This window comes from Alosa pseudoharengus, unplaced genomic scaffold (assembly GCF_046254945.1).
Source record: "Alosa pseudoharengus isolate Yale_2024_CS ecotype anadromous, Long Island Sound unplaced genomic scaffold, YU_APseudo_1.1 YU_APseudo_1.1_scf_1, whole genome shotgun sequence".
NCBI classification, from domain to species: Eukaryota; Metazoa; Chordata; class Actinopteri; order Clupeiformes; family Clupeidae; genus Alosa; species Alosa pseudoharengus.
The window spans coordinates 24,621,332-24,643,831 of record NW_027468564.1 but is presented as its reverse complement, the minus strand read 5'-3'; the positions used below and the strand labels follow the sequence as shown (position 1 = coordinate 24,643,831).

At 40.7% G+C, this 22,500-nt stretch overlaps 2 protein-coding genes and 1 pseudogene across 2 annotated transcripts in view; all 3 read right to left on the bottom strand.

The window, feature by feature from the left end:
• Positions 1-22,500, bottom strand: part of LOC143123348 (uncharacterized) — a 685,973-nt pseudogene that overhangs the window by 381,698 nt on the left and 281,775 nt on the right.
• Positions 2,012-14,149, bottom strand: LOC143112489 (uncharacterized). Its single transcript, XM_076275096.1, has 6 exons — positions 14,110-14,149; positions 13,078-13,416; positions 12,763-12,864; positions 12,337-12,486; positions 4,096-4,139; positions 2,012-3,012 (listed from the first exon to the last, which is right to left on the bottom strand). Exons 1-6 carry the CDS (start codon positions 14,147-14,149, stop codon positions 2,689-2,691), a joined length of 999 nt encoding a protein of 332 aa, XP_076131211.1. The 3' UTR covers positions 2,012-2,688.
• LOC143123742 (CMRF35-like molecule 5) overlaps positions 17,580-22,500 on the bottom strand; it is a 6,419-nt gene continuing 1,498 nt past the window's right edge. Inside the window, exons 4-6 of the mRNA XM_076285038.1 lie at positions 22,065-22,211; positions 20,131-20,174; positions 17,580-19,245 (exon numbers count right to left, since the gene is read on the bottom strand). Coding sequence (XP_076141153.1) covers positions 19,219-19,245; positions 20,131-20,174; positions 22,065-22,211 — 218 coding nt within the window. The 3' untranslated portion in view covers positions 17,580-19,218. The remainder of the gene's footprint in view (positions 19,246-20,130; positions 20,175-22,064; positions 22,212-22,500) is intronic.

Sequence of the window (22,500 nt, the reverse complement as noted above, 5' to 3'; positions counted from 1 at the left end):
CATGTTCCCCCTGCCATGTGTCAGGTCCCGTCTGACATTAGTTGAGTGAACTGACCACTTGCTACCATCAGATAAGAGCACTCATGTTCAAGGGTGTATATGTGCATACAGTATGTGTTTGTGCATGGGTGTGCACGTGCTTGAACACTATGCAAATGCAATGACCTTTCAAGACCAGTAGGGGGCGATACCATGCACAGAGTTTCATGCAGACAGACAGGACAATCATAACCTATGTGTGGGCACATGCTCAAACAATATGCAAATGCAATGACCTTTCAAAACCAATAGGGGGCGATATCATGCATCAGGCATGTTTTATGCAGACAGACAGGACAATCATAACCTCTCCCTCTTTTGTCCATATCTCATGTCATTCCTCCAACCACATCTATTGTTTGCGCTCTCATGTTCCTTTTGTGTATGCTCTCTATTTTCTATTTTCTGTCTCACACACACAGTCTCTCTCTCTCTCTCTCTCTCTCTCTCTCTCTCTCTCTCTCTCTCTCTCATGCATGTTTGGAGCGTGTGGGTAGGGTGTTGTGAGTGTGAGTGCAACAGGTCCATCTGAAAGCCACATCTTTAACCACCCAAACTAAAGGCCGTACTCTGGGCTTGAGACTCCATTTTAAGGCTAAATGCACACATGACTGCAGTAATAAAAATGGCTCTTCAGTAGCCCCAATCCCAAACATATCAATTCAGTATATGGTGAGTGAAGACATTCTGTCTCATTGGTGGTCTTTGGTCCTTAGCCTACAGGCTCCTCAGTCATCAACGCGTTGGTGAAAGAACCTCACCGTTTGTCTTTGCTCAGGCAAACTCATTCAATATGTAATTTTTCCTAGTCAAAATGTTCATGTGCTGTGGCCTGTGGCCACTTACACAAAAGATCTTGTGTGTTTCTAACATGCAAAGTGAAGGCCGCATGTGTAAAGAGATTACAGTTTTTCTTAATCACTTTGGTGCTATTCTCACATCACTATTAACATTTGCACAGCAGTTAGTGCATTTCTCAAAACAATTAGTGCAAACTGCAAAACCTAGTGGATGACCTGCAAAAGCACGTCACTTGCTCAAAATGGATAGTCCAATCCTCAAAAGCACGTATTCATGTCAAAAAAAGGTCAGAACTCGGTGACACTACCTGAACATGCTCAAGACAGCACTATACAGTACTTGTACAGCCATTTGAAAACTACAGTAAAGTTACACATTGCTGTAGTTAGGGGAGTAAGTTAGTACAAGACACTGAATACGTACATTTTTACTGTATGCTCTAAGCAATTCTACAGAATTGTGACAAAATTTGATAACTAGTTCAACAATTTTGTATGTAATGACTCAAGCAATGAAATCAAGACTATTAGTTTTATAGGGAACGACTATTCAGTATCCATAAGTATAGTTCATTTTGACTGACATGACATAAGCAAATGATAATGTTAAAAAACAGCAGAGAATTGTATGAAAGCAACTGATACATGTCCAAAAGCATTTGCAATGTGTTCAGAGGAAGGAGAATTTGCTACTATGATTTGCACAAATGACTAAATGTTGTGGACTTTGAACTAATAGTTATGAGAATTTTAATTCTGATCTGCAAAAAGCACCAAAGCGACTGAGAAAAACTGTAACCAGTGTGGTCCTGCTGTTTGGTGCCCCCTGTTGGCCAGCATCTCTAATAGCAATACTTTCTAATTAGTTTGAAGTTCTCCACAATACAGCTCGCTGTCTCAATTCAATAGTTCAGTGAGAAGAGTTGTCAGCTGTCAGATAGGCATTTCTCTCTGATGGTGGGATGGTTTTGTTGTTTTTTTTTTGTATATTTATTTAAAATTCTACTCTTGCAACAACACGTGAGAAAATATAAGAGATATGAGAACTCCTAAAGACCATGTTCTTTTTTTTTACAACAGTAATAAGCCCCAAAGACAACAAGCATATTTGTAGTATTTATTATAGGCAAATGACACAGGGAGAATGCAGATATTATTTACAGTATCCATAATCTGATGACATACACCACACTCAGGCCTTCTTTATTTACAGACTTGTATAATAATTTACCTAAATGCAATATTACAATGGGAAATACAAACAGTCAGAGGTTAAAGTGGGGGGAACAGGGAGGAACGCAGTTCCGCCACCTTAGATAAATTAATTAAGCAATAAGCCCCGAGAGGCCGTAGGTTACGCTGATTCTACAACAGCTAAGGGGTGTAGCGGAGTGTGGAGAGCTGTTGTAGAATCAGCGTAACCTACAGACTCGAGGGGCTTATTGCTTTTCTAAAACTGTTGCTATAAATACCGATTTATTCATAGATAATCATTCTTCCACCAATAAATATATTTCCTCTATCTGAATAGTTGCCAAGCAACGTCGAGACGCAGCTACTTTAACTTTTATATCAAGTTATGGTAGCGCAGTAATATAGAATGAATTGCGGTCAAGGTGTATGTTTATGCTGGATTTTACAACGGCATTGAACACGATTCAGCCAATCACAATCAGGGACCGGAACTATCAGTTTTAGAATAATAAATATATTCTTTCATATAGCAAGATGATATTGTTAAATTAAATGGTGAGTTAATTTTCTGCATGTACAGAAGTGACCAAGAAGCTAATTTTCCCTGTTAATCCCACTATAACCACTGCAAACAGTATGTTACTTTGACTCACATTTATGGGAGCCGTACTTCTGAGTAGATAATATCACCCTCCCTATTCTGCACCAGTGCAGATGGAGTGTTATCAGAGTTACCCATTTGTGGTGCAACTACACATGAATAGTGCATTGTGGGGGATGTAGTTTCTTCAGGCAAAATGTCATTGGAGTAGATGATGTTGTCCTCCTGGGAGTTGCAGTAGATGGGCTGGTCTGAGCCTTGTGTGACTGGCTTAACAGTGGAACACAGTGAGGTCACAGAGGGTCGGTAGAGGCTGCTGACCGTTGCCCTGGTTACTGGAATGCTGCCCAGCTCCTCAGACATCTCGTAATCATTGGGCTAGAGGACAACATATGCATACAGTATGATGATGAAACAACAGAATGGTCATAACACAGAAAAAAAAAATGTTCTGGAAAAAAAAAGTTATACCAGAGACGGTTGATAAAGCATGTATATTAAGGATCTTTGGTTATACTAACATGTTTTTATAGTAGCATTAGGGATACACAAACACACAAACAAACAAGCACATCAATCAAACACAAACAAACAGAGCTGAGTTATTTGATTATAGATGTCATTTGTTGTTATTTTCTGAGGCATGACACATGAACATTTGCATTTACATTCAGTAATTTAAGCTGACCCCTTTTAACCAAAGTGACTTACAAAAAAGGGAAACAATTGAAGTACAGTGCGATGAGGACAAGTTAGTGCAGCAATAGGAGTCAAGTGTCAGTTCTTATCCAGTGGTAGGAGTTAGAAGAGTCAGTTCTTATCAAGTGGTAAGTCCTAGAAGAGTCAGTTCTTATCCAGTGGTAGGTGCTAGAATTAGCAAGTGTAGTTGTTGGTAGTGCTAGGAGTGGAGGAACTCTATGGGTCTTCAAGATTGTTTTGAAGGTAGAGAGGGATGCCCTTGCTCTGGTAAGAACTGGTTCCACCAACAGGGAACAACAGATAGCAAAAGTTTGGCCCTTAATGTGCAGGTGGAAGAGACAGACCTTATAATTAGGTCACAAAAAGTCTTTCTTTAAAAATAATAGATTAACATTTCCACTTTCCAATTTATACATCTTTTTGTATCTTCAATTTATCTGAGTTCAAAGTACAGATGTACCTTATCCATTGCCTTTACTGTCAATATTAGCCACTAGATGGCAGTAGTTTATTTTTGTAGGTATCAAATCAAGCTCATATGTCATCATTTACAATACAGTAACAGAGAGAGAGAGAGAGAGAGAGAGAGAGAGAGAGAGAGAGAGAGAGAGAGAGAGATTCAGCAGTGGACATTTGCTGTCAGCAGCTTTCTCACCCTAACAATATAAAATACAGAAAACAACTGTGAATGAGATGTAGTGTGTCTGCGGTATGTGAGCGTTGTATCTACTTTCAGGTTATGTATAAAAGTCTCAGTCTTACCTCCTCCACGTGATCGCTGGTGTGAAGGCTGGATGGGCCGCACGCTGTAACAGAGTAGAACAGAGGGAGGGACCAACATGAGGAAGGTGAGATAGGGTGGGGCTGCTGTGTGTGTGTGTGTGTGTGTGTGTGTGTGTGTGTGTGCGCGCGCACATGCGTGTGTTTGTGTGTGTGTGTGTGTGTGTGTGTGTGTGTGTGAGTAAAGGGAAGTTGATTGCACTAAGTTATTCAAGGGGTTCGGATGTGTCAAGCTCTAACCACAGACTCAATGCATCAGTGGATCCACTGAGTCATACTGCATGTGAACCGTGGCTTCAGGCCTGAATATACAAGCAAGAGATTGCGACCATCTTTGGTTTACTCATATTGCAAAGGAAAGTGGGTAGTCCCCTGGCTTTGGGTTAAGGCCTTACTCATAGCCAACTCCTAACTGTCACTGAGTGTGTGCAGAAAAATAATTCAAATGTATTGTGTGAATAATTTAACTCATTGTAATGCACTCTGTCTATAACACATACACATAGGCGCACACACGCACACAAATACATGTACACACACACACACACACACACACAAACAAACAGATAGGTAGCATGAAGCCATGCCAAGGTGGTAACTCTGAAATGGACAAGACCCCTCCGGTGAAGTGAAATTGAAAAAGCAAATCACACGTGTTAAATTAGTATCTTTCTTTGTAAGGGATAATGGACGACACGGTGGTCTGTTCACAGAAGTTAATGCACGGTCGAGGTTGTAAAACGGCCCCGACGCGAAGCGGAGTGCATTAACTTCTGTGAACAGACCACGGTGGAGTCCATTATCCCGCTTATTCCACTGTTGCCACTTGCGTTGTGTTCATTTCCTGTTACAATTTAAACGTTTTAATCGCTAAAACTGTCTTGTTTGTAGAACTAAATTCTTCCGACACATATCAACTAATTTCTCAACTCACAGGACAAACTGCCGTTACTAGTTCTAAATGGATGGTTGCTACGGCCAAAGGCCAGTCGTTAGTTCTATCTCTCCCGTTGTCAAGCGGGCGTATCCCAAGATTCTGATGAACTTTAGCTTTGAAACATCGCTATTTTACTTAGCCTGCTGTCATCCATCTAGCTAAAAGCCACCTCCGTCATATGCTACAATGTTGCAATGTTCTGAACGTATGCATTTTACAGCTCGGATGCAACGTGACAGTTCATTTAAACTTCACGAGTTCGGCGAATTAATATACAAGTGTGATACGGCCAAAAAAATGGATCTACTTCATAGGTGTGCAGATAACATACGGTTAATGGTCGTTCTAAATTACGTAGGACAATGGGAAATTCAACCAAGCAGTGGAATAAATTACTGTAATTAACCAACACAGTCTCACTCCCTACTCGTCAAAGGTCTGACGCATGGTCAAGGTTCCTTGGCGTCAAATTCCAACGAGAAAGGTGTACCTTTTGCGTTGTTTTTCGACGTGGGGGTCCGTCAGATAGACATTCATGTTAATCCCTCACCGTCAGATATAGACGAAAGGAAATCAAATGTCCATCAAAGGTGATGCCGTCACGCAACCCAGTCTGAAAATCTAACAGGCTTACAAAATAGCATGGCGAAAAAATATGGCTGTTACATTATTTTGAAGCTGCAGCAACGTGATATCTCGTAGCTCGCTAGACCCTCATTCTGCCTGAGAAGGACCAAACCAGCAAGGTAACTACCATTTTATTCATTTCTGAGCTAGGGGAACTTCTTTTGTAAACAACTTGTTTTACATATTTATGTTTGTTTATACAGAATGTAATTGATATGTGCTTTCACAACTGATCAACAAATGGACCATTTTCTTGTGTTTGCACTAGCTTGACAGCAGTAGCGAGATATGTAAACATCCAGTAACGGCGAAGCTGGTTACGGTCATGTGACACACGCAACCACAAGAAAGCGGAAACGCGGCATAGAGCGAGCCATGTGGAGAAAGTTAAGCGACGTAAATTTTGTAAACAAGAATGCTGTTTTTTGTTGTTGTTTTCTAACAAAATATAGGTCTAGTTGTCCTGAACAACACTCCTTCATGGTGTACAAAGCCTACTACAATCGTGCGATTTTAGTGCAATTTTTCAGTGCAGTTCAAAGTCTTGTAAGTGTAAAAGACTTGGTCAAATTATAGGCCTACATGAATTAGCTAAATACATCGTTATGCTTAAATTTTCGAAATGAGTGCAATGATTTAATTTGACATTAAATTGCCTAGTTTTAAGCAGGTCAGTCTCACAATAAGTTATTTATCCTTGGGTCTGGGTAACTCATGGGACAAAACATGTTGTTAATATAGGCTATTACCGTTTTTTCCTGAAAAAAAGCCAACATTTCTGTGTCCAAAGTATTGCATTTCTGCAGTGTAGGCTACTATGTAGTGCAGCTTTTAATGTACAAAGTACTGTATTTTCCTGCATATGAACTACAAATATTCCTCCAAAACCAGTGTTGACATTTGAAGTAGGCCTATTGGAGTTATTTTTTTGGTATTGTAGTATTTGAATATTTACCCACAACAGTTTTATGTATGCCTAATGTATTCTCAAGGCCATTTTTGCATAAGCTCTTCCTTTTTCATGCTAGAGATAATGTAATTATAACCATTGGCCATTTCATGTTTCAAACCTTTGAAATAATTTTATTGATGTTTACTGTTACACCTTAATTGTGCTTCAGCAATGCCAAGACACAATCTGTGAAGCCTGGCCCTGAAGAAGAGGAGGCATGGCCTGTCCCAATGCATGCAGGGCAAAACGAACATACATTTTGTGAGTATTGCTAATATTAAATGACATCCAGGTATACAATACACAACTATGTATAGGCTTGTTGCACGAGTGGTTTTTGGTGGGCTCATTTGTTTCCGATGGAGCCAGGTGTGTTTGAACCTGTCGCTATTGTTAATGTAATTAGTGTCTACACGGACTAGGTTGGTTGTTGCACCGAAGTGAAAAGGTTGGACATGTCTTAATTCATATTCATTGACATCTACAGGCTATGGGCTTTCAGAAAATATATGGTTTAGGTGGTCAATTCAGCTGTCCCTTAATAGTGTAGGCCAAAATGTATCAACTGAACAATTTGTTTCTCAATCTACAATATGGGCCTATGTACGCCTTTTGATACACCAAAGTACGTAGGAAGGTGGGACATGTCTTCATTCATATTCATTGACATCTACAGGCTATGGGCTTTCAGAAAATATATGGTTTAGGTGGTCAACTCAGCTGTCCCTTAATAGTGTAGGCCAAAATGTATCAACTGAACAATTTGTTTCTCAATCTACAATATGGGCCTATGTACACCTTATGATACACCAAAGTACGTAGGAAGGTGGGACATGTCTTAATTCATATTCATTGACATCTACAGGCTATGGGCTTTCAGAAAATATATGGTTTATGTGGTCAACTCAGCTGTCCCTTAATAGTGTAGGCCAAAATGTATCAACTGAACAATTTGTTTCTCAATCTACAATATGGGCCTATGTACGCCTTTTGATACACCAAAGTACGTAGGAAGGTGGGACATGTCTTCATTCATATTCATTGACATCTACAGGCTATGGGCTTTCAGAAAATATATGGTTTATGTGGTCAGCTCAGCTGTCCCTTAATAGTGTAGGCCAAAATGTATCAACTGAACAATTTGTTTCTCAATCTACAATATGGGCCTATGTACGCCTTTTGATACACCAAAGTACGTAGGAAGGTGGGACATGTCTTAATTCATATTCATTGACATCTACAGGCTATGGGCTTTCAGAAAATATATGGTTTAGGTGGTCAACTCAGCTGTCCCTTAATAGTGTAGGCCAAAATGTATCAACTGAACAATTTGCTTCTCGATCTACAATATGGGCCTATGTACACCTTATGATACACCAAAGTACGTAGGAAGGTGGGACATGTCTTCATTCATATTCATTGACATCTACAGGCTATGGGCTTTCAAAAAATATATGGTTTAGGTGGTCAACTCAGCTGTCCCTTAATAGTGTAGGCCAAAATGTATCAACTGAACAATTTGTTTCTCAATCTACAATATGGGCCTATGTACGCCTTTTGATACACCAAAGTACGTAGGAAGGTGGGACATGTCTTCATTCATATTCATTGACATCTACAGGCTATGGGCTTTCAAAAAATATATGGTTTAGGTGGTCAACTCAGCTGTCCCTTAATAGTGTAGGCCAAAATGTATCAACTGAACAATTTGTTTCTCAATCTACAATATGGGCCTATGTACGCCTTTTGATACACCAAAGTACGTAGGAAGGTGGGACATGTCTTCATTCATATTCATTGACATCTACAGGCTATGGGCTTTCAGAAAATATATGGTTTAGGTGGTCAACTCAGCTGTCCCTTAATAGTGTAGGCCAAAATGTATCAACTGAACAATTTGTTTCTCAATCTACAATATGGGCCTATGTACACCTTATAATACACCAAAGTATGTAGGAAGGTGGGACATGTCTTAATTCATATTCATTGACATCTACAGGCTATGGGCTTTCAGAAAATATATGGTTTATGTGGTCAACTCAGCTGTCCCTTAATAGTGTAGGCCAAAATGTATCAACTGAACAATTTGCTTCTCGATCTACAATATGGGCCTATGTACACCTTATGATACACCAAAGTACGTAGGAAGGTGGGACATGTCTTCATTCATATTCATTGACATCTACAGGCTATGGGCTTTTCATGATTACCCTAGCAACCAGCATAGCAACTGTTATGTTTAGTAAAGCAACCAGCATATCTACCATGGCAACAACCTAGGAACCATCTCTATTACCCTACCACATTGCAACCACCATATCTACCCTAGCAACCATCTCAATTACCCTATCAAGAACCTAGCAACCACCACTGTAATGTCAACCTAGCAACCACCATAGCAACCAACAAGATTACCCAAGAAACCAGCATAGCAACCAACATGATTACCATAGCAACCAGCATAGCAACCGCTATGGTTAGTATAGCAGCCAACATATCTACCATAGCAACAACCTAGGAATCATCTCAATTACCCTACCATTGACCTAACAACCACCACCATAATGTCAACCTAGCAACCACCATAGCAACCAACATGATTACCCTAGCAACTAGCATAGCAACCACTTTGTTTAATATAGCAACCAACATATTTACCATGGCAACAACCTAGGAACCTTCTCTATTACCCTACCACATTGCAACCACCATATCTACCCTAGCAGCACCCTAGCAACCATCTCAATTACCCAATCAACAACCTAGCAACCACCCACCACTACAATGTTCATGCAACCAACAAGATTACCCTAGCAACCAGCATAGCAACCAACATGATTACCCTAGCAACTAGCATAGCAACCGCTATGGTTAGCCATCTCAATTACCCTACCATTGACCTAACAACCACCACCATAATGTCAACCTAGCAACCACCATAGCAACCAACGTGATTACCCTAGCAACCAGCATAGCAACCGCTTTGTTTAATATAGCAACCAACATATCTACCATAGCAACATCCTAGGAACCATCTCAATTACCCTACCCTACCACTGACCTAACAACCACCACCATAATGTCAACCTAGCAACCACCACAGCAACCAACATGATTACCCTAGCATGTTTAGCATAGCCACCACCATTTCTACCATAGCAACAACCTAGGAACCATCTCAATTGCCCTAGCAACAACCTTGCAACCACTACCTAAGGGCAGCCGTGGCCTACTGGTTAGCGCTTCGGACTTGTAACCGGAGGGTTGCCGGTTCGAACCCCGACCAGTAGGCACGGCTGAAGTGCCCTTGAGCAAGCCTCACTGTCCCCGAGCGCCGCTGTTGTTGCAGGCAGCTCACTGCGCCGGGATTAGTGTGTGCTTCACCTCACTGTGTGTTCACTGTGTGCTGAGTGTGTTTCACTAATTCACGGATTGGGATAAATGCAGACACCAAATTTCCCTCACGGGATCAAAAGAGTATATATACTTATATACTATAATTAAATGCCAACCTAGCCACCATTCTGCTTTATTTGCCCCATCATTTTATTTACATAGACTAATTGACTAGTCGCACGAAAGGGTCCTCGGTGGGCTCGTCTATCTCCGGTGGAGTGTTAGCTGTGTTGTAACGACATCCTCTGTTATATTCTGCTTCTTACATGTTTACTCCGACACTGAATTACTTGTTTGGCCAATAATAACAAATTTAACACATGCATAAATCCTTCTTTATTGTAAAGTGCTGATTCACTAGGTGCCACAACCAACCTAGTCGGTGTAGACACTAATTACATTAACAATAGCGACAGGTTCAAACACACCTGGCTCCATCGGAAACAAATGAGCCCACCAAGAGCCACTCGTGCAACAAGCCTATACATAGTTGTGTATTGTATACCTGGATGTCATTTAATATTAGCAATACTCACAAAATGTATGTTCGTTTTGCCCTGCATGCATTGGGACAGGCCATGCCTCCTCTTCTTCAGGGCCAGGCTTCACAGATTGTGTCTTGGCATTGCTGAAGCACTGAAGCAACATTAAGGTGTAACAGTAAACATCAGTAAAATTATTTCAAAGGTTTGAAACATGAAATGGCCAATGGTTACAATAACATTATCTCTAGCATGAAAAAGGAAGAGCCTATGCAAAAATGGCCTTGAGAATACATTAGGCCTACATAAAACTGTTGTGGGTAAATATTCAAATAATACAATACTAAAAAATAACTCCAATAGGCCTACTTCAAATGTCAACACTGGTTTTGGAGGAATATTTGTAGTTCATATGTAGGAAAATACAGTACTTTGTACATTAAAAGCTGCACTACATAGTAGCCTACACTGCAGAAATGCAATACTTTGGACACAGAAATGTTGGCTTTTTTTTCAGGATAAAACGGTAATAGCCTATATTAACAACATGTTTTGTCCCATGAGTTACCCAGACCCAAGGATAAATAACTTATTGTGAGACTGACCTGCTTAAAACAAGGCAATTTAATGTCAAATTAAATCATTGCACTCATTTCGAAAATGTAAGCATAACGTGTCGAATAATGATTTATTTAGCTAATTCATGTAGGCCTATAATTTGACCATGTCTTTTACACTTACAAGACTTTGAACTGCACTGAAAAAATGCACTAAAATCGCACGATTGTAGGCTTTGTACACCATGAAGGAGTGTTGTTCAGGATAACTAGGCTTATATTTTGTTCGAAAACAACAACAAAAAACAGCATTATTGTTTACAAAATGTACGTCGCTTAACTTTCTCCACATGGCTCGCTCTATGCCGCGTTTCCGCTTTCTTGTGGTTGCGTGTGTCACATGACCGTAACCAGCTTCGCCGTTACCGGATGTTTACATATCTCGCTACTGCTGTCTAGTATCGAAGCTAGTGCAAACACAAGAAAATGGTCCATTTGTTGATCAGTTGTGAAAGCACATATCGATTACATTCTGTATAAACAAACATAAATATGTAAAACAAGTTGTTTACAAAAGAAGTAGGCCTAGTCCTAGCTCAGAAACGAATAAAATGGTAGTTACCTTGCTGGTTTGGTCCTTCTCAGGCAGAATGAGGGTCTAGCGAGCTACGAGATATCACGTTGCTGCAGCTTCAAAAGAATGTAACAGCCATTTTTTCGCCATGCTATTTTGTAAGCCTGTTAGATTTTCAGACTGGGTTGCGTGACGGCATCACCTTTGATGGACATTGATTTCCTTTCGTCTATATCTGACGGTGAGGGATTAACATGAATGTCTATCTGACGGACCCCCACGTCGAAAAACAACGCAAAAGGTACACCTTTCTCGTTGGAATTTGACGCCAAGGAACCTTGACCATGCGTCAGACCTTTGACGAGTAGGGAGTGAGACTGTGTTGCATTAACTGACTCAGCCTACTTTGTGAGTTTGCCTTCGCTCAAAATACGCTGTCAAATTTGCACCCACACCCACATAAACATGCACCCATCCACCCCCAAACACAAGTGTGTGTGTGTGTGTGTGTGTGTGTGTGTGTGTGTGTGTGATGAGTGTGTGTGTGTGTGTGTGTGTGTGTGTGTGTGTGTGTGTGTGTGTGTGTGTGTGTGTGTGTGTGTGTGTGTGTGGATGAGTGTGTGTGTGTGTGTGATGAGTGTGTGTGCGTGTGATGAGTGTGTGTGTGTGTGTGTGTGTGTGTGTGTGTGTGTGTGTACCTGCTGTCTGCTTGTTCCTCCTCTGTCTGTAGTAGAGGGCTGAAACTAACCCACACACCATCACCATGACCAGCAGCACCACAACACACAGGATCACCATGACAACAGAGTCTTCTGGGTCCTCCTGATGCTCAGCAGCTGTTTCTTGGTCTGTTCAAGACATTATAGAATCAGAGGATCATGAGGATGCTTATATGTCCATTTTTCATATAGACGGACATATGAACATAAGGATGCTTCTAGCTTGTTTAACATAGACACTAACCTGTATGAATTGATTGTTTTAGCAAGAAATTATATGTGATTTAATAAAATAAATCCAATGCATTAAGGGAGAAATGAAACTCAAGCAATGTTTCATATGATACAGTGTCTGTTGTTTTTCTTTATTTTCAAACATTGACAAATCTGGAGGTGAACACTAACCACTGATGGTTGTCTTCTCAACGGGCTCAGTTTGGGAGGTGTTGGAAAATGAAGATGATGATGAGGAAGGCGCAAGTGTTGAGATTGGAGTGGGAGGGGGAGCTGAGAGAGAGAGAGAGAGAGAGAGAGAGAGAGAGAGAGAGGGTGAGAGAGAGAGAAAGAATGAGAGAGAGAGGGAGAGAGAGAGAGTGTGATGGGGGGATATAGGTAAACAGTTAAGGCTCATTACATTAAGACATGATATGCAGAGATAAGTCTTGATTTAAAAAGAAAAGATCAAACTGGTCAAATCTGCTGAAATGTCTTGACTGTCACCTTTTTTAATATTTAACGCAACTTCAGTGAACACATCAAATTGTCCAGGTCCTGTTTTAACTCCACACCAGTACTGCCCAGAATCCCCTGCAGTCAGTCCAGTGATGGTCACAGTGAAGACTCCAGCAGTGGTGTCATCATGCAGAGAGAATCTTCCATTGACTGCTCTGGTCTGACCTGCTTCAGTGCTGACAGGAATGTCTTTACTCCCCCAGATGCACTTTCCTCTGCAGAGGTACTTGGAGTATCCCACATATCTTCTATCATAGGGGCATTTGATCACTGCTGATTTACCTACATATCCAGTCACCCTGATCACAGACTCCACAGGATGAAGACCTACAAACCCATACACACACACACACACACACACACACACACACACTCACACACACACACACACACACACACGCACACACACACACACACACACACACACACACACACACACACACACACACACACACACACACACACATGGGCACACACAGACACAAGCAAAGACAGGATCATTCTCTTAACCTCCTGAGACCCAGGGTATAAATGTGGAGGACATTGAGTCTGTTTTACCATAAAACACAATTACATTAAATTACTGTTTATTTCACCAGAATAGAACAGTTATGGACAAATATAGTACTAACCGTGTGTGTGTGTGTGTGTGTTTGCGCGCATGTGTACACACACGTATACACACATGTATATGTGCGAGAGTTATTTTGTACGTAAGCGCATAAGTAATTCAATTGAATTTGAAAAAAGGTGACAAAAACAGGAACAATACAATTCAACACTAAAGTTCTGCAAGTGTGATTTTCTTTCGAGTGTTGGTTAATTGAGTGATTATTGCCATTACTTACTAAACATCAATATCATCATTACTTACTTTTGTCTGTGTGTGAGTGGGTGAGTGGAGGTCTACATTGCATTGTGTTGCATTACTGACGCTCATGTGTGTGTGTGTGTGTTATTTTGGACGTAAGCAGTGTTGCAGCGGGTGTGTGTCGGTATGATGTCGTTAGAGCAACTCACCAGCAAGCAGACAGAAGAAGACGACCAACTGTGTCTCCATGTTTATCCTTGGTGTGGAACAAGCATTAAGTAACCTTCAGCCTTTCTTTGAAATAAATGTATCCTGTTAAAGTGTCTTCCCTCTCTCTTTGTTATCTCTTTTTAATCTATCTATCTTTGTTATCTCTTTTTAATCTATCTATCTATCTATCTATCTATCTATCTATCTATCTACCTATCTATCTATCTAACTATCGATCTGCTTGTCTTTCTATCAGGTTTCTGTGTGAGTCGTCGTAGTGGACTCACAAAGTATCTTAAAGTGGCGTCACCACAGCTGATTAGTATGTGTGGTTAAGAGGGAACAGAGGAGGAGTCTTAACTGTGGTCTTAACAGATCTTACAGATCTTAGTGTGTAAGATCTGTTAAGACCACAGTTAAGACTCCTCCTCTGTTCCCTCTTAACCACACATACTAATCAGCTGTGGTGACGCCACTTTAAGATACTTCTCCTCTAGAGTAGAGTGTGACGTGCAACAGTGTTAGATGTATTTATTATTATTATTATTATTATTATTATTATTTTATATTTATTGAAAGGTCACCACACTACAGTCATATGCTCTGTCTTCTCTAGTTCACTTGAGAGAACAGAGCGATGAGGAATCAATTTATCTCTGCAGGCCTCACTTCAGTCACTTCAGTTCACATTAGTAGTGACTCAGCAGCGGAAGTAGGAGTGCAATATGTCCCATCCTCTCCAGTGTGAACACAAGCATGAATGACACATACGTGCCCTGCACAGTTAGACGTTCAGTTAGCTGCAGGGGGAAAGGAAAGCCCTTTTTTGTCGTCATCATTTCCATGACCTGTTTCTCCACCAGGATGACTGTCGCAGAGCATGTCTCTTGGTGTTTCTGCATAAAAGAAATTATTAACAGCAACACCCGGTGTTGTGTTCTCTCTCTGTCAATCTCAGTTCCTCTTTCCCTCTCTCTGCTGTCTTCCTTTCTCTCTCTCTCTCACCTCATCTCTCTCTCTCTCTCTCTCTCTCTCTCTCTCTCTCTCTCTCTCTCTCGTTCTGTCTTCTCAAGTACAAAAATAGTTTGGACTTGCCCATATTACAATGGACAAAAAGAAAAGAGTATATAAAGCCATGTTCATCAAGTTTATTTCCTTTCATATCTGTGTTTCTGCTACTTTTCATCTCTCTCTCTCTCTCTCTCTCTCTCTTTCTCTCTGTCTTCTCTTTCACCCTTCTTCATGTCAGCATGTGGGAAATGCTTTATTTGGTATGCCCAATGTCAAACTAGCCATCAGTCATGAATGCATTGCATTCTGAGTAATGCAATGCTAGTCGACAGCCGCAGAGACTGCTCTGGCTGTGACTTGGTCAGAGGGTCCATTTCTGGCAGTTAAATGTGACCGATTGACAATTTTTTCTCTCTAAAAAAAATATTGTTAACTTATTCTGACAATCATGAGGCTTCTTGACTTTGTTAACACAAGGCATCTGAACACACAAAACAAATGTTGATAATTATTTTTATAACAACTTGAGTGTTTTATTCAACTTTAGAACACCCATGTGTATTCTGGTCAAAAATGACCGGCCATTAGAAATGAATGGGTGAAAAAATGGTCATTGTATAAAATTGAGTCCAGGCACATACTTATTGATCAGATGGACTGTATATGTGCTTCTGTACATTACAGACACACACATAAACACACCCTCACTCCCCCTCTTTGCATCTATGTCAGCCATCACTGGAGCAACAGAATCTTCCCCTTTCTGACTTGCACAAGCTCAGGTCACTGAGGCCTGCACAGGCCATAAATAGCAAACAGAAGTTCAGAACTGGTTCCAATAGAAAGCAAATTGATACAAAGGTCTATCACATCATTAGATGATAATATGTGTGTTACTATGGATTTATAACAAGTTATTATGCAGCGGCCATTTTTGACCGGGAACACAAAACTAGTAAACATAAAACGAACACAACAGGAGAGTAAACACTCTAGCTCTGCTTTAACTCTGCATGTTGTCTGTGTTGCCAGTGATGTTTTGCTGACACCAACAGTCCCACAGCATCTGCTGACTCAGCACTTTACCCCCACTGTCTTCAGAAGTGCATAGATTACAATATTAGTGCATGCTCTCTGAATAAGGCAGCCTGCAGCCTCCTTTTGCTCTGCTGCCCTCTGCTGGCCAGAACTGCTTTTCAGACCAAATTTCCACAAGAAATTCCATTTGAGAAAGAAGTGCATGTTTGAAAGTGTGCATGTGTGTGTGTGGGATGACACCATCCTCAATTTCACGGCGGACACAACGGCCATAGCAGTTGTTGCCCCTTGCATTGCCCGTGATGCCCCTTTGGAGATCTGAGGTTCACAGGCCACTGTGACCTTGGTGCTCCTTTCTTTCAATATTCTGCTTTGTGTGTTTCAATTTGTAGCCTATGGCCTGTCAAAATAATCTCAGCATTCGTAATGCAAATTAATGTAGCCTTTGATTCGATGGAGATGTAGCCGCATACTAGGCCTACTTCTATTTTAATCCGCCATTAATACATAATTACATAACACTATTACGCCAAAACATTACTGAAGCCCATGTGTAACCTAGATTGTGGTAGACCTTATTGTAATGTATACCAGTTATCACTATAGGACAATTGATACAACACCAAATAAACAGGGCAACTTTGGTACCTGTTGGTGGAAATATTTTATTCCTGTAGTAGGCTATACTACCTACCTACATTGCTGGTACATTTAGAACAGTACAGCTAAGAACTAATACCCTTTAATGTCTTTCAGTAGTCTATCGTATAAGTTATATACAGCTTAGTTAGCTTGTGCATGAATATGACTTGACATTTTGTAGCCTACATTTCCGACAGACTACAGTCTTTTAGTCCATCTTTACCAAGAGAACCCTTCCGAGATAGAACCCTTTTGACACCCAACTTTCGAGACCAACCACCACTCCATGCCATCGATGTTGAATTTTGGGCCTCTGACTTAAACTGATCAGTCTGACCAACAATTAATGTCGATTTGACACTCTTTTGCTGTCTAGGTTTGCAAATCATTTATTTAGAAAACGTATGTTGCGCTATTTGTTATTATGATCACAGCACTGTCATTACATTATTGCAATTAATAAGTCATCATAAGCATCATCGTCAGCATGTCATGTCACACAAACTCCATCACCACTGAGTTATTGTTATCATGTTATCCTAACCTCAACTAGGCTACACTCTCCACCAACTGCTGCTACATCCTCAGTTAAATTCAACAAACTTATATATTGCTGACAAAGGCTAGCCTACTTGCAATATTGTATATTTTTAAGCTTCTACATTGGTGTTAATTTTTCCACAAAAATAAACTCAACAGTAATAAGCCACAAACGACAATAAACATTTTTGCAATATTTATTTATAATAAGCCAAAAACATTGCAGAGAGCTGTGTCATACTATTTACAGTTTAAACCCACCTAAATATTTAAATACAAATAGAAAATCAAAATGTGTTCCTTTGATTCACATTTCAGAAAACCATATTTCTGAGTAGAAATCACCCTTTCTATTCTGCACTGGCACAGATGGGGGATGCAGTCTCTTCAGACGAAATTGGAGTAGATGACATCGTCCTGCTGGGAGTTGCAGTAGATGGGCTGGGGCCTCATGTACAAAGCTTGCGTACGCACAAAAATGCTGCGTACGCCACTTCTCACGCTCACGTCCGGATGTACGAAGACTGACTTGAACGTGAGAATGTGCGGTCCTCCACGCAAACTTCATGTCTAGCGTACGCACATTTCCAATGTGTATTTCTATTAGCACTCGTCAGTTGGCGACACTTAGAGGCAATGCAGCGCAACAACATTAGTTGATCGCGAATCTAGGCCTTTATTTGCACAGTATATTGTGAAACGTGGGTTATTAAAAATGATAACACTTCGAAAGTAGGTCCATGTTTCTATATAAATGGACATGCAACATGCTCAAATTCTACTAAGTTATGCAACAACCTATCTATATGTCTATATATAATGATAGACTTATTAGAGGATACGAATTAAAAGGGAATGTGAAACCTATAGCCTACATATAGATAAAATAGATAGGCTGACTAATAAGCGCGGATATAAGCTATTTCCCTTATAGTGTGATTGACTGCATAGGATACTTTGACTTTCCTCGAGTAGCCTAAGCATTCGCATTATTGTTGTCACACTTGTGCGCAAATATAGGGATATGATCCAGAAAACGTAATGTTGTGGCGATGTGGCCTGGATCAACTTCGTTTATTCCACCTTAAGTGCGCCATGCGTGGTAGCCTACTTGGACACGATTGATTTAATGTTTTTTTTAATTAATGCAGTGTTGTAATGGTTCAAATGCATCAAACCCAGTTATGCGAATCCTGTCACCTACTTGCAGACTGACCAATAATTCTGCCACGATCTCTGACCCTATAACTAGCCACTGCTACGCTCTGCCACTACTGAGGGGGGGGTATTAATTACAGATGATAAAGACGTAAGATTATTGCCATTTCGTCAGATAAACACTTCTACCTCGCATTCGCTGGACATAAACTTTTTTGTATTAGCCTAATTTGATGATTTCAATTATTAAACTTTGGAGCAGGTTCGAGTATGAATGGATCCACAAATTAGTTTTCATTGTTAATATTGCAGGATAGGCCATTTTGTCTTCGCGGAGGTCTGCGCTCTCGAGTGGCCTTCTAGTTAGCATATTAAAATGAGTGTGATTGAGGGAGGAGAGAGGGTGGAGTGTAATGCTCGTGCATGTACGCGTAATTTCACGTTAATTGGGATGTACAAAGAAAAGCTGCGTGGAATGCTGCATACGCACAGTTTCATACATCAGGATTTTTCTGTGCGTACGCTACTTTTCAGGTTTGCACGTACGCAGTGTTTTAGTATGAAATCCACGCAAGTCTTTGTACATGAGGCCCCTGGTCTGGGCCTTGTGTGACTGGTCTGATGGTAGAACACAGTGAGGTCACAGAGGGTCGGTGTGGTGCACCTGCAGGGCAGTAGAGGCTACTGACCGTTGCCCTGGTTATTGGAATGTTGCCCAGCTACTCAGACATCTCGTAATCATTGGGCTAGAGGACAACACATTACATGATGTTGATAAAACAATAGAATACTCTAATATCATACCGTCTTCTTCATTACTGTACTGGAGCTACTGTAAATACAATGTTACTTGGACAGCTAAACCAACAAATAAACAAACAAGCACATTGCATCTGTCAAACAAACAACAGAGCCGGTTTAAGTTAAGAAATCATTTTGTGTTGTTTTTTTCACATTCTCACTTCCCAATTCAGACATCTTGTTTGTATATTGTATCTATTATTAAATGCTCACCATACAGATGTACCTTATCCAATGCCTTAACTGTCACATGTAGATTTTCTGTTATGACCATTTGTCACTAGATGGCAGTAGGTTTTTTTGTAGGTATCAAATCAAGCTCATATGCTCTCATTAACAATAACAGAGAGAGGATGGGAGAGAGAGAGAGAGAGAGAGAGAGAGAGAGTGTCTGTGCACATGCGTACGTGTGTGTGTTTGTGTGTGTGTGTGTGAGAGAGAGAGAGATAGAGAGAGAGAGAAAGTGTGAGAGAGAGAGCAAGAGAGAGAGAGAGCGAGACAGAGAGAAAGCGAGAGCGAGACCGAGAGAGAGATTTAAGAGTCTTATTTAATACACACTGTACAAAATGAAATAATTAATAAAAAAAACATTGTTTAGGACTCCTGTCCTTTATCCATTCTTCTCTGGGAGAGTTGAATAGGTCTGTCAAGAACATTCTTACCCTCCAGCCCAGCACACAACTGGTGACCACTACAATCACGTGCAACAGAGGTAGCATTTCTGTGGTCTGTGTGCAGTGTTTCTACTTTTGGTTTATTTATAAAACTCTCGTTCTTAGCTGTGAGCAGTGTTTATACTTTCAGTTTATTTATGAAAGTCTCAGTCTTACCTCCCTGACGTGATCGCTGGTGTGAAGGCTGGATGGGCCACATGCTGTAACAGATTAGAACAGAGGGAGGGGCCAACATGAGGGAGGTGAGATAGCGTATTATATATAACTAAAGAGACTGACTAAGTCCCACCCCCATTCATTTCAATGGCCCATGCTAGGCTAGCTACTTCAGCCATAAAAGTTTGAAATTGACTGCAGCCATCTTTATGAAAATGGCGTTTCATGGGTGCTCGTTTCCGGCACCAGCTAGAATTAGAAGTTGTTCGGGAACGCTCTTCACCTACAGTTGTTACAGGCGCATTGGTTGGGATAATATTTTGGGAATGGTTGTGTAGAAGTTTGCCCCTTGTCTCGAAATCCTATAATGTGACCTTCATATGTGATAATATAATAAACAGGCCGAGCATTGTATAGCCTTTAGGCTATACAAATAATGATACCTAAATGCTTTGGACTGGCTGTATTAGGCTATTAAGTGTGCAATATGGCTATTCAACAAAAATGACTAGCCTATAAATAAGTAGACATGGGACATAAGAAAGTTGTGGGTAGCTGGGATTTTTGCTGCACCCAGTGTGAATTTGCAGCTTGTTAAACCTACATTTGCAAATTAAACTTACCGATAGAAACGCACACCCCTCAGCTGTATTGTCTTTCGAGCAATCAGGCATTTCAAGAGTCTGCTGTCACTAACAGAAACGTTCATTTGACACCATCTAGGCTATTAGTAAAGGGGACAGACAGGGTTGTCTCGACAGGCAGCCTGACTGTTTATATCAAATGCATATGTCAATGTTGCAGGAAAGCAAACTAAAGCCACAGACATTTATTTTATTTTAAATCAAGGGGAGACATAGGTTACATGATCCCAATGCTGCGTTGTCATGGACTACAGGTAGGAACTACAGCCTGTGCGTTTAATAGTTTGCATAGTCTACAGGACACAGTGAGTAGGCTGATAATTGGATTTAGGTCATTGCTACGCATCTGGTAAAATGCATTGTCATAGTAGGCCTACCCTGCCAGCCTGCAAATAATGCAAATAATAGTAACCTAATATGACAACATTTACATTTTCTCTTTTATTTATCACAAAGTCTGGTATAATAAAACCTAAATGATGTAGGCATTAAGTCAAGTATCCGTAGCTTAATCCAAGTAGGCAGTCGTTTGTTGTTGTCTTCCAGAAATGTTTAACCAACATGGATGTGTGAGGACGCTCGTGCCCAACACTACACTCGTGTATGAGTTGTCCTCTACATCAGCATGTAAAACTGGTGCTGGAAGTTGCAACCATGTGACGCCATGTTTTCAAAAATGTTGGTGACCAAATGCCATGCTAACTGGCTGAAGCTAACCCTCCAAGTCCTGGTGGAAGTGCTGTGTTTGTGTGTGTGTGTATGTATGTGTGTGTGTGTGTGTGTGTGTGTGTGTGTGTGTGTGTGTGTGTGTGTGTGTGTGTGTGTGTGTGTGTGTGTGTGTGTGTGTCTGTGTGTGTGTGTGTGTGTGTGTGTGTGCCTAGATAATAAGGTATGAGAGGGGTGGTAGCTGAGAGCACTACATAGGACTGGCCATGCCTGCAGCCTGCAGGAAGCTTCACTCAAAACCACAGGGGTATATCTGACCATGCTGCTGTTGCAGTAGCTCAGTACACAATCACACATACACACACAGAGATGCCACAAGAAGACCTGCTTGTTTTATCTTATTAACTTTGGATATTGAGCATGCACATACAGTATGTTATCTGTCAGGGAAAATGGTAGAGAAAACTATAACATGATATGTGTCATATGTGCATGCGTGTGCATGTGCGTTTGTGTGTGTGTGTGTGTGTATGTATGTGTGTATGTGTGTGTGTGTGTGTGTGTGTGTGTGTGTGTGTGTGTGTGTGTGTGTGTGTGTGTGTGTGTGTGTTTGCGTGTGTGTACCTGCTGTCTGATTCTTCCTGCTCTGTCTGTAGAGGGCCGAAGCTAACCCACACACCATCACCACAACCAACAGCACTAGCACACACAGGATCTCCTTGGCGACAGAGTCTTCTGGGTCCATATGTTGCTCAGCAGCAGTTGGTTGGTCTGAGCAAAACATTAGAATCAGAGGAATATGAGGATGCTGAGATGTACATCTACAGTACACCATAATATAAGCATTAAATGCTACATGCATGCATGAATGTAAGGATGTGTTTTGCTTGTTCAACATAGCGTCCCCTTAGAATTATAAGGTTCTATCTGACATTTTTGTCAAAATTGAGTTATTTACATAATCTTATTCTGTGATACCTTAAGAAGATGAGGTGAGGTGTTTCTTGTAGTTGTATACATTTTTGGACATTATATCTGAAGAGGTTTGTTCCACTTATCA

Coding starts and splice junctions, on each gene's coding strand:
- LOC143112489 (XM_076275096.1), bottom strand. CDS start 14,149: ATGGAGACACAGTTGGTCGTCTTCTTCTGTCTGCTTGCTG. Junction 12,865..13,077: donor TGCGTTAAATATTAAAAAAG/GTGACAGTCAAG, acceptor TCTCTCTCTCAG/CTCCCCCTCCCACTCCAATC. Junction 3,013..4,095: donor CCAGCGATCACGTGGAGGAG/GTAAGACTGAGA, acceptor GTTGTCCTCTAG/CCCAATGATTACGAGATGTC.